General features: G+C 41.5%; 1 protein-coding gene across 1 annotated transcript; it reads right to left on the minus strand.

Moving 5' to 3' along the window:
- Positions 1-2,865: 2,865 nt before the first annotated feature.
- Positions 2,866-13,805, minus strand: ccm2l (CCM2 like scaffold protein; the record flags this gene model as incomplete). Its single annotated transcript, XM_079226262.1, has 11 exons — positions 2,866-3,338; positions 3,718-3,865; positions 5,218-5,356; positions 5,872-6,028; positions 6,542-6,605; positions 7,381-7,510; positions 8,783-9,468; positions 10,409-10,592; positions 11,096-11,179; positions 11,274-11,441; positions 13,776-13,805. The coding sequence occupies 11 exons, from the start codon at positions 13,803-13,805 to the stop codon at positions 3,203-3,205; spliced, it is 1,926 nt and encodes a 641-aa protein (XP_079082388.1). The 3' UTR covers positions 2,866-3,202.
- Between the last annotated feature and the right edge of the window lie 1,958 nt (positions 13,806-15,763).

Here is a 15,763-nt window from a genome sequence, read left to right on the forward strand (position 1 = left end):
CCTTCTTAAAGCAATAATACACTTATTTTTAAAGATGAAAACAATGTAACAAATACACATTACTACTTGAAGTGGAAATAGAGTGTAGTGCTTTTTAACATTTTAGAAAAATGTAAATCCGCCAGCCAACTAAAAATCTAGCCAAGTGGCTTGTTTGGATGGTGTTTGCAATGATGATGATAGGTTTCTGTTTGTAAAATCTCATTCTGAGGAAATGTTGAATTTAAATATGGTTTAGATTTGTGGCTTAGTTAATGTCTTGGGTTATGTTCCTTACAATCAATAAGTGCAATAGGATTAGTATTATTATAATAGGATTATTCCTATTCCTAAACACAAATATAATTAATCTATTGTGGTATATAAGTGTTTTTGCCTTCCTGTTTTCTGCAGCGTCTGTGTAATTCCTCTGACATGTTCATCTCTGCAGTATCAGGGCTGTGAGGCATTAGGTGAGCTGTCACTGCAGCGCTACCTGACAGCAGCTTTGATTGGCTGTTGACACTTTGTTATGAAACCTCAATGGATTTTCTCTGCACTGATCCCTGCAGTGACACCAACACATGGGCTGAGAGGCACCTGGTCAGCTCAGCAGGATAACCACACCGTATAGTATGACTGTTATCTTGCTAAATATAATCCCTCACATTGTAATCCCTGCAGGCTGGGAGTTTGTTATTTTACACTCACACCCTGATGCCCTACATCTGCAGAGCAACAAATTAACCACAACTGACCTTCCAGCTGGAACAACAGCAGGATGGAAATCCCAAAAGTGACATCATTTATTTCAGTCTGATCTCACTGGAAAGTATTTTTCATTTGCATGATGTCATGTTTTATCATAACACAGGTTTTTGTATGTGAAGAAGCTGGCTTGCGGCTCAGCTAAAAGCTCCACAATAAAGATTGTAATAAAGAAAACATATTGCTGTACTACACTTTATGCATTGAAAGAGGTACTTTTGTTAAACGTTGATCCTGGGTGTAGTCTGTTGTATTCATGGGTGTGATGTGACATAAACTTTAACTGCAGTGTAAAGTGCTGCACAGGGTGTGGGGGGAAACATGGAGACACCCAGTAAACAGAACAAGCAACATCGTTTACCTGGGAGTAATTGCGATTTTAATTGCTATCTAATTCTTCTGTGTGAAATATATTATTAAGATTATTGTAGATCATTATTACTTTTTCCAGTAATACATTGCTAGTTCAGCAGAAATACAACATATTGATTAATTCCTGTCACATATGCAAACCATACGAAATACATATGGGTTTAATAGAATATTGTGTTATAGCAGAACACAAAAATAGTATTTTGGCAGGACTGATAGTAAACAGTGTATCCCTGATGATGCAAGGAGGGGATTCCGATGATGATGATATGATAGTAAATGCCGTCACATGATGATTGCAGAGGTTACAGAGCTGTAATCCGATGATGAGGATAAAGTACAATGTGCTTACACACGCGCGCACACACACACACACACACACACACACACACACACACACACACACACACACACACACACACACACACACACACATTGCTCTAAAACTATAGTAAATAACCTCAGAGTTTATCTCCTGTCCTGGACCAAACATTGAACTTTGACCTTTCGATCAGTATAAGATGTAGCTACTATATCGGCTACAATAAGCCCAACTTTCTCCAACAGAGAAGAACAATTTGACATGATTCTCTGGGTGCCTCTCTCTCTCTCTTTTCTTATCACACCCAGTACTCTCTGTGCATGCATCCTATTTAAATAACTGTGTTTTTGTCTGCCTCACTTAATTTCTTTGGAACGGCTGCCCGTGTTCCATCAATCCTGTTACATTTACAGTGATGTGTATCACTGCTGCTGTTAAATAAAGTTACTCTGTTCATGATGAAGTCATTGAGAATGAAAAGTAAACACACACAGCGTGGGTCTATTACATAACGAGAGTGAGGAGACTAACAAGACTCGGGTGAAGCCCATGGGTGTACTGACTCTCCCTCTCTGATGTTCAGTGGGGCTGGCAGAGGAGAGGACCGGGGGGCACAGAGAAGCAGTGCACTATGGGAAGGTCATGATGCTGCTGCCAGGATAACGGGTCAATGCAGCGTTGGGAGCATAGACTCTATGCTAGAGAAAGAGAGAGAGAGAGAGATAGAGAGAGGTGTTCTCATCACAACATATTACCAGGAACAAAACTACACAAAATACGCATTCATAAAACTAATCACAAGCGCTTTAACATTACATGTCATCATTCCCACCCATTCATACACTAATGGGAGGGGGACTATGAAATGTGCCATCTGCCCATCAGGCCTAGCTAACATCCAACGTAGGCACAGTTATGTGCCCAATTCGTTGTCCTAAGGACAAATGGACTAGCGGAGCCGGGGATCGAACCACCGATCCTCCTCTTGAAGGACGACCCTGCTCCATCAGTGAGCCACTATCTATCTATCTATCTATCTATCTACATATCTAACTGTCTGTCTATCTCTATCTGTATTTTATTTTTACTGAACCTATATTTTCTGATTAATAGCTAAAGACTCAGTGTCTTTAGCTCAGCAGTGGGGATGGAAGTCAGCTCTTTCATCCTTAGCTGTCCCCATGTGGTCATTCTTAGGTATTACAGCCCTGACAGAAAATACCATCATACTGGAAAGCAGCTTCATAAATTATTTAGATGCCTTGATCTTCTTATGCAAATGTGGTGACAAAGACTCGATTCAAAATGGATTCAAGAGCTCTTCTTGATGATGTATAATTGTTTTTAATATATTTAGATTGTATTTTTTGTAATTATTTTTACAAATGTGTTAGAGGTAAGAAATCAAATACAGTGAGTTACATTCTCAGACTCTTTATTGAGTAGTGTTGAACCAATTAAACAGTGGAAACTGAACCTGGCAATAACTGTATAATGTTATTTTTTTCTATTTACATCTTTTATAGTTATGACATATTTAGATTGAAATTGAATTTATTTTGGATACTAGTCGACTCTAATCATGGCCGTTGCATTGTGAAACTTCAACGACAAAATACTGCGCTTTCTAAAAATGTCCAGTAAGGGAGAGAAAATGAACTGTGGACACGCTGCTCTCACTCAGGTGCACCTTGGCAGATTCAAAGTTCAAACTGAATTCCACAGGGAATCAATCGCTCTCTGTGTTCCTTCATCCCTGCATCAGAGGTAGTAGTCTTCCTCCTCAATGTCTCCATGTGTGTCCTGGAAGCCCAGCGCCTGGATGTCATGGGTGATGTCAGTAATGCGTCGGTTGAATTCCTGAGATCCTGAGGCCAGTGAGCAGTTATCATACCTGCTGGGGGGGGGGGGGGGGGGGGACAGATTATGTAAATGTTAACGCGTCTCTCTGACTTCCTGCTTACTCAAATCTTCAGTTTAGAATGAACTTGCTTTCATAAAATAAATAAAATGTATGTTTTGTGTTTACTAAAGGTCAACCATGTAGACTCAATGGGAGTGGTCTTGCATCAAAATCAGACCAAGAAACCCTTCTCCAAAAATTTGAATCAAAAGCTTGTCCCGAAGAATACGTATACAACAAAATGCACCATGTCAATAGGAGATGATGGAATGTGAGACAGCAGTGTGGTATTTAGAAAACCAGTCAGAACCGGGTTTCAAACCAAGCCTTGAGACAATCACAAGTCACAACCTACACCTCCTGACCTACATACCCTCTCATGGCCGTGGCTGACGTGTTGCTCATGCTCCGTTTGATGCGTCCAAAGCTGTCAGTTAAAATCCCACCCTCACGGATCCCGATGCTCTCTAGGAAACTCTCAAACACCCCGACATCCTTGTCTGGGATGAAAGGACGCATGCCTAAGAAACAAAGAGAACAAGACTGTTTTTTATGGATAAAAATGACTTTTGTTGTTCAGCATTGTGTTTGGGTTGTGTACCACTATGAGAGGGCAACGAATGGGTAAGGCCTAATATTTATCAAAATAAGGATGGAAACTGAAATCCTTACAACATGACTTTTATTGTGAAATTATTTTACCTGAGGGTTCAAAGTTAAGCGAGTCTTCCGATTTCTAATGAATTAATATTTTAGTAGTATACACTTTTTTTTGTACGAATAAACATATTTTCTGAGGTTGAAACTGGGGATATCTGTAGTTTATACAATCAATCATAATCAGATAAAAGTAACCATAAAACGATCCCCTTTTGCTTGATAGTTGAATGAAGTTTCAAGGAGAGTTTTGTCAATGTGTTAAAGCTGCACAATACAATATATTGTTTTCATACTCTCAAGCTGTCACTATCCTGTCAATAATACATGAGATGCAGATATTGATAATAGGCATACCCTGCAGGTCTATTTTGTTCTATAAGGGACAATCATTTACTAAATGAAGATTAACCTGCAACTTGAAGACTGGAAACTGATTGAGCTTCATGCACTTATGTTCACAATGTTTACTGAAGTAAACAAAATCAAGTGAGAAGTTTGGTCATTTTCTCATTGACTTCCATACAATTGGACTTCTTTTTGCAACCAGAGGAGTTGCCCCCTGCTGGCCATTAGAAATAATGCAAGTTTAAGGCACCCCAGCATGGGCTTCACATTTCAGACCCAGAAGTTGCTGCCTGCTCTTTTCTTGCAACACTACTATCCATTATCCATTATCAGCCGCTTATCCGGGGTCGGGTCGCGGTGGCAGCAGGTTCAGCAGGCCGACCCAGGCTTCCCTCTCACCCGCAACACTTTCCAGCTCATTCTGGGGGATCCCGAGGCGTTCCAAGGCCAGCCGGGAGATATAATTCCTCCAGCGTGTCCTCGGTCTTCCCCGGGGTCTCCTACCAGTTGGGCGTGCCTGGAAAACCTCTAATGAGAGGCGTCCAGGAGGCATCCTGACTAGATGCCCGAACCACCTCAGCTGACTCCTTTCGACACGAAGGAGCAGCGACTCGACTCCAAGCTCCCCCCTGATGTCCGAGCTCCTTACCCTATCTCTAAGGGTGAGCCCGGCCACCCTGCGGAGGAAGCTCATTTCGGCCGCTTGTATCCGAGATCTCGTTCTTTCGGTCACGACCCACTACTAAAATAACAATATTAATATTTTCAGTCAGTTAATGAGCTCTGTTGTTGTATATGTGTGTCTCTCTCTCTCTCTCTCTCTCTCTCTCTCTCTCTCTCTCTCTCTCTCTCTCTCTCTCTCTCTTACCCATCAGCAGGAACTTCCGATTGTCTCCGTACAGTTGCAGCAGCTCGGAGCAGAAGTGGTCGATGTTTGATGCCAGTCTATATTCTCTCAGCAATACCGCAAAGTGCTGCAGCTCCACCGGACTCAGCTTGTTACGCAGCTACACGTGCACACAAAGAGAGACTCTGAAGAGCATCCAAATAACCACAATATAGCCTACTACTCTATTCATTATAGGTAGCATAGGTTAGCTTGTGAACTAAGACTTATTAGTTGCATGTATTTGGAGTAAAGTTGTATTTCTCTTGCTGTTACAGTAGCCAAGCTCATATTGAATATTCAATATATCTTGAGGTTTCTGGTGACAGCTTTGGTAAATGGACCTGTACAGCGCTTTTCTAGTCTTCTGACCACTCAAAGTGCTTTGACACTACATGTCATCATTCACCGATTCATACACTGATGGCAGTGGCTAAGGTGCCACCTGCTCATCAGAAGTAACTAACATTTATACCCACATTAGCCATTTGGGGTTAAGTGTCTTGCCCAAGCACACATTAACATGGGCTAGCGGAGCCGGGGATTGAACTGCCGAACCTCTGATTGAAGGATGACCACAATCGCTTTCATTTATTACCCTTCTTCCCTAGGAAACAAAGGCACACACATACTCACAGTAATCATGTACTCCTGCATCAGCAGCAGGGCTGGGTTACTGTCTGCTCCCTCACTGGCTGAAGTGAGACTGCGATGGGAGTCCTGCAGCGAGAGAGATGAACTCTCACTGTATGTTTCACTGTAGTAGAGCTCAAAAGCATCCTGGGAACCATCACTGAGAGAGCGAGAGAGCAACAAACTATAACATCAAACCATGACCAGGATATCATTTGTACCTAACATTGACAGGGTAAATAATAAGGTGATCACATGTCAAATACTTGATAAGTTATCATTTACTGTGTTCACTAAAGTGAACAATGGCATTATTCAAGGGAACCATTTATTCAGGTATTCTTTCAGGAAACTATTGAACTTTTCTCCATATTAGCTTTTTGTAGAAGTCACTGTCTCTGAATGATCAATCATACAGTTCTCTGGGCTCGTATTATTAAGTTAAACATTCACAATAAAAATGAATTGCAAATGGACCATCAGCTTTTATTTAAAATGCATTATGTGTCTGAACATTACAACCAAACCCATCACTACAGTAGAGTGGGTGGTCATATTTGTGGTAAAGATTGTCAAGGCGATCTCTTCAGACAGTCTAAATATTTGATAACACAATTAATTTATCTGGAGACTAAAAAAGTTGGAGAATCCATTAGGACAGAATGTTACTCACTATGAGCTGCAGCAGCTAAACTCTGGATCATAACCGTAGGACATGTCAGTCAGACAGCTGTCACCTGCAAAGAGACATTTAAACTTGACTATTTACACTCTCTAAAATCTTGAAATAGACCAACAGCTGGCTGTGTTCGAAATTGCATACCATATTCATATTGAGTACGACGTCAAAATGAGAAGGTAGTGCATTCACACTGTAGTATTTGTATTATGTATAGCAAAAAATGCCCGGATGTATGCTTCATTAGCAAGAGTATGAGTGGTGAGCTACTGAACATACTTGACTCCCCCACAATGCACTGCATCTGGGTTCCTGGAGACCGTCCGTCAGTCGTGGGAGATTTTGAGCCAGGCTTAAAGCTGTTAATATGTCACTTTATAAAGAAAGTAACTTTTTAGATTCCCAATATGTGGTCAGTTTATCCAACATGAAGGCAGTATGCAGCACATACTAATTGAGTATTTCCGATAGATTAGCAAGGAATTTCGAACACGAACGCCTTGCTAGCGTCCACGTAGAGACTGCAGTAGTCGTTAAACCTAATATATGATATACGGATGATGTACTGCAGCTTTTCCTCGAGCCTTACCAGTAGGCTAATGGAGCTCAACATGTTTACTTTTTCCTTTGTGGATTGCTTAATTTCCAAGTTGTGATTAAATTGCTATTTTTCTGGAGCATTGACAAGCGCCAATGCTGAGAAACAGGACAGTGGTGTATCCTGACCTTCGGACGCGTGTAGCTGCAGGTCAGGATACTAACCAGAAATAGGTATGTGTGTAGTACTCTGCCAGTATCTTTTTCTGATCTACTTTTGCCCATGTGTCACTCACTCCTCTCCAGCCAATAGCGGTCCGGCACGGTGTGGTGAAACCCCGCTCTGTCGACACACTCGATGGTCTGATGGCCGTAAATGATCTGGAACATCTGACAGATCAGAGAACAGTATTCCTCTGCAGCATCCTGCACAAACACACACATAAACAAAAAAAGAGGCTTATCATCACACTGAATTGGTTATCAAATCAATATCTGTGACCTTCTCTGAAATGAAATGTCTTTATCTTTCTAATTCTGATTGAGTGTATTGCACTCAAACAAAATAATACACCCCACTGTACCACTAAAGTTCACTAATTACGTGTTTCTTGTTTGTTTAATCCGTGTGCAAACAGCAAATGAAAAAATCTAGTTTTTCGACAGTCAGACTGGCTTTCCCCCCTGGTTTCAGTCTTCATGCTAAGCTATGCTAAATGCCTTAACACACAAATACGAACGTGGTATTGATGATCTTGTGAGAATGGGCATATTTGCAAAAATCTAACTCTAATTAAGCCCCAGCCATTTTTCTCAAAAATTCTGAATGGTTTTGCACACCCATACTAAATACAGAATATCTCCTCAACCACAAGGACTATTTGAATAATTTCAAAAAACATGTTTGAGACTAGTTAAGAGGTGCGTATACGTTTTACTGAATTATTGGTTGATGATAGAACACAGGAAAGAAAAAAAGAAAATAAATCTCAGAGAAAAAAAAAAAACCTTCCAGGATGTATTTTCTCTTTTTATTATGCATATCATCGCTTTTTTAAAACTTTGATTGAGTGAAGTTAAATATTTTTAGTAATTAATTTAGTGCAGATTTCGTGAACCATAGGTTTAGTTACGCTCAAAGAAAAAATGCCCTAACAAATCAAGCAAGGCTGTGTGGAATATTGTTTAATCATAAGTAAGTCATATTTCAGTTTTTTGGCTGGACTGTGGTTGATATCTTGCAGGCTTTGTCTGACAGTGGATTTGGCGCAATTGGCAGATTCCGTAGGTCGTAAGATTTCCAGAAAGGTGCGCTAATCATTTGTAGCATCAAGCTAGGGATATAACAATTTATATTTTCATAACTTGGGGAGCATTCTCGACTCACTTTCATATTAGTCATATGTATGGTTTATGTTAATATTTATGGTTGAATTGTGTTATAAACATGTAAAATGGACTTATATGCTCTTGTAAGGCTAAGCTGCAGTTATTTTTGCTATGTCACATCAGTCACATCAGTGGCTCTGGTATGAATTAATGGGGAGTACGAGGAAAATTAAAATGGAATAATTTGCTGTGCATTAAAAAAAATACAACTGATCGCTAAATTGAGGTCACGGACCACAAAAGTAAAAACAAATCCTGAATTAACTTGTGAAGTTTGTAAAGTGACTTTCAGCAGAGCAGGTGACCCACTCTGCTCTCCACAGCCAGGAGGACCAGGTTGCAGTAGGCGTCGGGGCAGGGCGTGGGCTCCAGGGGATTGTGGTTCCTCCTCTCCCAGCTGCCGTAGCTCTTCCCCCGTTCCCAGCTTCCAGTGCAGGCTTGCCGTCGCTCCCAGCTCCCTCCTCCACCACCTCCACCTCTCCTCTCCCAGCTCCCCCCGCCACCGGCACCTCCTCCCCTCCTCTCCCAGCTCCCGCCGCCGACCCCCACCCCCCAGCTCCCGCTCGTGGGTCTCGCTCTACGGTTCTCCCAGCTCCCTCCTGTTTTGCGTGTTTGCTGCCTCCTCTCCCAGCTCCCCCCCACTCTCTTCCTCTCTAAACTTCCTCCTCCTCCCCTCTCTCCCCCACCTCCTCCTCCTCCTCTCTCTCCCCCACCTCCTCCTCCTCTCTCTCCCCCACCTCCTCCTCCTCTCTCTCCTCCACCTCCTCCTCGCTCTCCTCCTCCCCCTCGCTCCACATTTTGGTTTTTGTCGTGGTTACTCCTGGACAGCGACTGCCTCCAGTCGACTCCGCAGATGGTGTGCCGTCGCTCCATCGTGCCCCCTGCTGGCCGAGGGTCGGCGTTGCAGCTCACGGTTTGACGTCGGCCATCCACGCTTGTTGGTTTCTTCCTGTCCAAGCTGTCCTCCCCAGCAACCACTGTATCCACGTTCAGACCTGTAGGGATGAGTTTTAAAAGTGTGTACCCTCTCTTTCACATACAAGAAACACCTCATTTCACTCACACAAAAACGAAAAGAAACAAAAAGAAAGCAAGTAAAACACATTGACTATCTGTTCACAAAAACTCCCCTGAAGAGCGATTCTTTTCAGAAGTCCAAGAGAAAATATGAAGGAATGGATTAAAATGTGTGTTTGTCTGCAAAACTACAACAGCAGTAAACCAGCTTTACTTCTAACCGCAAGATGGCATGTTAGCTCACTGTTTCACAAGTGTTTGGCTAGTGGAAGTTTGGTGTTGCATTTGAAAAAACTCAACGGTTAAATCCTTTTCTGTTGTAATAATGAGGATTGAAAGATTATGCAGGAGTCAGATTTTCAAAGTGCAAATACGAGAGATTCACAGGGCCATCACCAAGTCACGTGACCATCAAACCATCAAACCATCAAATAAATACGATTAACAGAAATACAGCATCTACAGAAGTTCGTAAAAAATAACTTGTTTTGAGTGTGGGTCGTATATATAGAAAGAATATAACGAGTCATGGTTGAATTGCACAGTTTTGAACTATAATACTGCAAAGAAAAAAGGTGTTTATGCCATATAAATTCATTTTCTATCATTAGCAACACTGCTTAACAGTTTAATGTTCAACATTGCAGTAGTTTATTGGTGTGCCCACACATTACTACAAGCATGTCTGTATCTAATGCTCTGAAATCTAATTTAGTTTAATTTCACACTTTTTGACTCTAAAACAGTCTTAGTTGCATCATTTCTATTGGCCAGCCAGGGGCAACTTCTCTGGTTCTAAAAATAAGTCTGATTGTAAAGAAAATGGTCACCTGAGAGGTGGAGGCATCATTAAAAACACATTCATTGCTTATTGTCCTTCAGGAAGGGACCCTGTCTTGTCATCAGGTGTGTCCTCACCTGTCTTGAGGACCAGCAGGTGCAGTGCGTCGTCTCTCAGGTAGGAGGCAGCAGCGATCTCGTGTGTGGGAATCCGCACCAGCAGCTTCTCGTTGTCCCTCCATGTGAGCAGCAGACAGCGAGCGGACAGACTCAGAATACAGTCCTGATCCACGCTGGTCTTCAGCGGCAGCACCTTCAGCTGCTACTGACCAACACACATGGACATGTGATTATAGATTATGAGTCAGACATTGTTGCAGCCTTGATTGATGAAATACCATGGATTGACTTGTGATAAGTAACCTCAGTGATTAGGAGTAAAGTAAATGTGTTATTAGTAAAACAATTGTTATTAAATACCAAATTGGAACATTGAGGGGAAAAAAAGATCACCTAACTCCAATTGTGGCTCCAAGTTCCCTTTTGTGTTGATTTAAAAATATGTATTTACATATATATTTTTTAACTTTAAGGCCCGCTAATTATAAGACAGAGCTACTTACACATAGGAGCCCATAATATTATTATTATAACCCTGGCTTGGACTATTTATAAATTAGTGATTAATTGTTGATAACGTAATGAAAAGCCTGGCTTTTTTTTTCTTTTGATGTCGTCCATCAGTATCGACAGAAATGCTTCATTATAGCTATGCTATTGGTAACTAAGCAGTGATTACTTATAGAAAGGTTATTGATGACTAACCCTGGCTGTGTCGAGTAGTTGAAGCAGTTCGTCTCGGCTGGATGGGTTCAGTGAAACCGACACCCAGGTCAGGTGACCAAGGAACTAAGGAGAGAGGTGAAAGGTCAAGCAACTGTTGTCATATATATATATATATATATATGCATTTTGTTGTAACGTAGTGTATTTCAGGTTCTACCTTGACCTCCTTCTCTACATAGTCAAAGATGAGTCTCTCAGGGTGGATGAGGTAGTCCGGGGGATAGAGAGGGACAGAGTGCAGTGGCCGTCGGTAAACGCTGCCTCGATCCACCGGCTTGCGACCAGATTTTGACCAGACGAGCCGCTTTATAGGTGAGACAAAACTCTGAAAAGAGAGAGAGAGATGCATTTGGACATTAAGCATTTTAAGGTGTCATTATTTCAACCTTTTTTTTGCTGACATGTCCCCTATCGCCACCATCAGGCCACATTCTATATTCCCATATCTCAATATTGTCATCATAAACATTTTTAGTACATGTATAGTCAGCATACGCTAACGCTTCAGGAGCCACTATTGGCCGGTGCTCTTGCTTACCGCACACAAAAGTACTACCTGAAGCCTGACAAGGTGGTATTTAATGTATTATGTGATCCTATAAATTCTCCCTTGATCAAGTGAATTGCGCGATCCACCTGCTGTGTGAGGTAACTATGATGCTCTAGATACCCTTCTGGCGCCAGTCTCGGACGTATCGGGAACATATACGTCAGATCCATTCCTTGGGTCTGCATGGGTCTTTTCAAAACATGCTTCCAACAAAATCTTATCTAGTTTTTAGTTTTACTTTGGCTAAAAACCTCTTTAGGTTAGGTTTCGGCAACAAAAGTACTTAGTTCAGCTGATTTAAAGGTAGGTGTTTGGCATCAAATACATAACTGGCATTAGTTAAGTGGATTATGTCCCAAAACTATGCTAAAATAGGTCAATGTTGACTTGGTTTCACAAGACCCCTCCCACCCGCTTTCTTTATATCAAGTCAGTTACTCAGACCGTCTAACAATGACGAGGATGGCTTTACATTGGAGTCCGTTGAAAGCTGATGCTAAAGGGTGCCACGGTGCGTCAGTATCAGACGCCGAGGGACACTGACCAAGCGGCGGCATTTCACGAGTTGGGAAAGGAGGATGAAACCTATTGATTTTAATGACCGTGACTTTCCCTTTAGTTATGTCCACAGGGAAATCTGCTCCACAACTGCTGAGTCTAATGACTAAATCTCGAGTTTAACACTATTATGGCTGTACTTATCACAGCAGTCTCACTAGGTGGGTGTTTTGGTTTTGAATTTGAACGAATATCATAGAAGACAGTTCATTTGTGTGAACATACATGCCTCGGTGTATCTCTGTGTACGTGTGTGTGTGTGTGTGTGTGTGTGTGTGTGTGTGTTAATGCAGTACATCCCCTTGGCTGTTCCAGCAGTGATTGACAGGTAAGCAGTGATCTTTGACAGCTCCCTGCTAAGACTCACTGTCAATACAGCTCACACTGTTCGACACACTGACAGACAGACAGGCACACACACACATACACACACACACACACACACACACACACACACACACACACACACACACACACACAGACACACACACACACAGACACACACACACACGTTGATATACTGTGGCCGGAAGGCGTGAGGCGAATGAACGTAACACACATACTGAATAGAGAGAGTAAATTAGCTTTTTAGAATTGAAAACCTGTCTTGTCTTGATGAAAAAGAACAAGGACATGTTTCTGCATATCAGACGGAGGTCTGATGAACATCTCTGCACTCAGCTGGATTTCATTGTAAGACAGCGGTGTGTTGTAATGAGTTTTGTTCTTCCGCTTATTCCAGTCTTTTTTTAAAGAGACATAAAGAGAGAAATAATTGGATTTTTGTAATGAATGTACAACTAAAATGCTAGAGCAAATTAATTCTGAGGTTTGTGCTTTTCTTCTTTTTATGTCTTGGCATTTTTCTTTTATATTTTGTTTAATTTTTGTATGCTGTTTTAGTTAAAATTTTAGAAAATAGGAGGCCAGTCATTTAGAATATTCTCCTAATTAACACTGGAATATTGCATGCAGAAGTTTATCCTGTTGTTCTTATGAAATGCAGCTGCTGAGCTAATGGCTAACAAGCTAACAGGCTTGCAGGTCAGGACCAAATCAGTCGCACTCTGTACGGTGCTGTTGTTTACTATTCCCTGACATTTTATTCTCAGGAATCATTTTATTAAATAAAGTATTATACATTTAAACTGTTTATTTAAGTATTTTTGCACCATGGACTCCGGCCTCAAACCATTCCTCTTTTGTGCAGCAGCTGTCACACAGCTAATACGTTACAATAGGTACCACCAGTCCTTTAAAGGTTAGCACTGTGAAACAGTTTGCTGATGCGCAATAGCCGAAATTTGTCTTTCAGAGTTTACCAAACTCAGTGCAAAAGATTCACACTGATTTACTTCACCCCGTCAGGTGAATTCCCCTCACAATTTATGATGTTTTAAATGCTGCTGTGACCAGGCCTTCCACTTGTGCTTGTTTGAAACAAAGGATTGCTGAGCAGAGCAGGATTTTCCAAAGGCTCAACAGTGACACTAAAAATGATTTGCTGTTGGGTACTTAAAGACAGAGCAAAAGTGAGTGTAGGCCTCTTACCTTCTTGGATTTCTTGGGTTCATAGTCCATTGCGATTTAACCCCCCCAGTACTGGTCCGGTTCTGGGTCAGATGATTCCAGGTTCTGGTCACACTCTTCCTGAATGTATTATTTTTGTTTCAGTTTGTCTTCTGTTGCCTTTGTATCTGTCTCTCAGTTTTCCTTTCCATCGTTCCCACTGTGTCAACGTCTCTCTCTGGTGATGTTATTTTTGCTTCTGTGTCGGCTGCTTCATTCTTGTTCTTTCTTGTCCTTACACTGATTGTTCTTTTGCTGCCATACACACCTACCCACCCACCCACCCACTCACACACACACACGAACAGGAAGCAGAGGAAGCCCACTTCCTGTCCGAGAGGAAACTCCACCAGAGACTGATAAGGCCCATTCTCTCGGCACTGATCTCTCTCTCACACACACACACACACACACACACACACACACACACACACACACACACACACACACACACACACACACACACACACACACACACAATTAAGGGATTTTCTCCTATTTAATTACAATTTGGAGGTGCGAACAACTATATAACTTTTTTTTCTACGATGATTTCTTTCACTTTTTGAACCAAAAAGACGTTTCATGAATACGTCACATATCAGCCTTGTATCATGCTTGCAGAAACACACAATGACAGTCTTTAACGCTGTGGAATGATTGGTTAGGTTTAGGCAAGAAACATGCTTGGTTAAGGTGAGAAGAAAGGTCATGTTTGTGTTAGAATGATAAAGTAATAATATAATATAACAACTGCCCCTAGCTGACTTTCTTAACTAACATTACGTAACAACCGTAAAGCAAAACAAAAATGTTGGTTTCTCACAGGATATAAACCGCAGTCTCCTAGGTCAAAGTCCTTTGTTTGTTTGACTTGCACCACCCCAAGGGATGACACAATTTCGTAGGCCGAGCTGGAAGTTAGCATCTCCCGGTTTCCCATGAAAAACAAATCAGATTGGACTTTTTAATTGAGTTTTGGAATACTACAGAAAATAAGCTTAATTAGATAGTTAGACATTTTGTTCAGCAAGATAATCTTCAAAATTGAACACTTAGGATTTTTGCTTCAAAATTTACGAATGAGATATTTACTAAATAATTTTATGTTGTAGAAGATCACTTTTCTACAACTGGCTGCAAGTTTGTGTCAATGCAAAACATGCTCACATTAAATGCACCTCTCTTTAGTGTTGATCATTTGAAATGATGATGTCATTTAAAGGGACAGCAAACCTATTGACTCTATACGCTTCCTACTATTAGTAATCGGATCCTACATGAACACACGTTTTCTGTTGTGAGGTTGTTTGCTAATGTCACCGGACGATACAAAAACTTTAAATGAAAAGCCATGCTTCAGAAGAAATATGTCATGTCTAGTGACACCACAACCAGTGATATTCAGCCAACATTTCAAAGTAAAGATATAGGACTTGTCAGTCTTCAGGTGCAATGAGCAGGTTTGGCCACAGAGGGGCAGAGCTGTGACAAAGACTATCTGAAGGAAGAAGGAGGGGGAGGAGAGGAAAGAAGGAAAAGCATATTTCTTCTCAGCAGGACACTGATGGAGGCAGAAGATATGACATCAAACCTGTGACCTTTCTCACACGCATGCACACACACACACACACACAAACACACACACACACACACACACACACACACACACACACACACACACACACACACACACACACACACATTCAAGGAAACAAGAATGATCGATTGTCATTATGCAATGGTTGACAATACAACGAAATGCAGTTGTGGACAAAAACGCTAGCAAACAGATATCAAATACTACTCAAACAACGTATGATCAGAACATGGACTCACACACGCACACACACACGCACATGCATACGCGCGCACACACACACACACACGCAAACGCACACACACACACACACACACACACACACACACACACACACACACACACACACACACACACACACACACAAACA

This window comes from Taurulus bubalis (assembly GCF_910589615.1).
Source record: "Taurulus bubalis genome assembly, chromosome: 11".
Taxonomy (NCBI): domain Eukaryota; kingdom Metazoa; phylum Chordata; class Actinopteri; order Perciformes; family Cottidae; genus Taurulus; species Taurulus bubalis.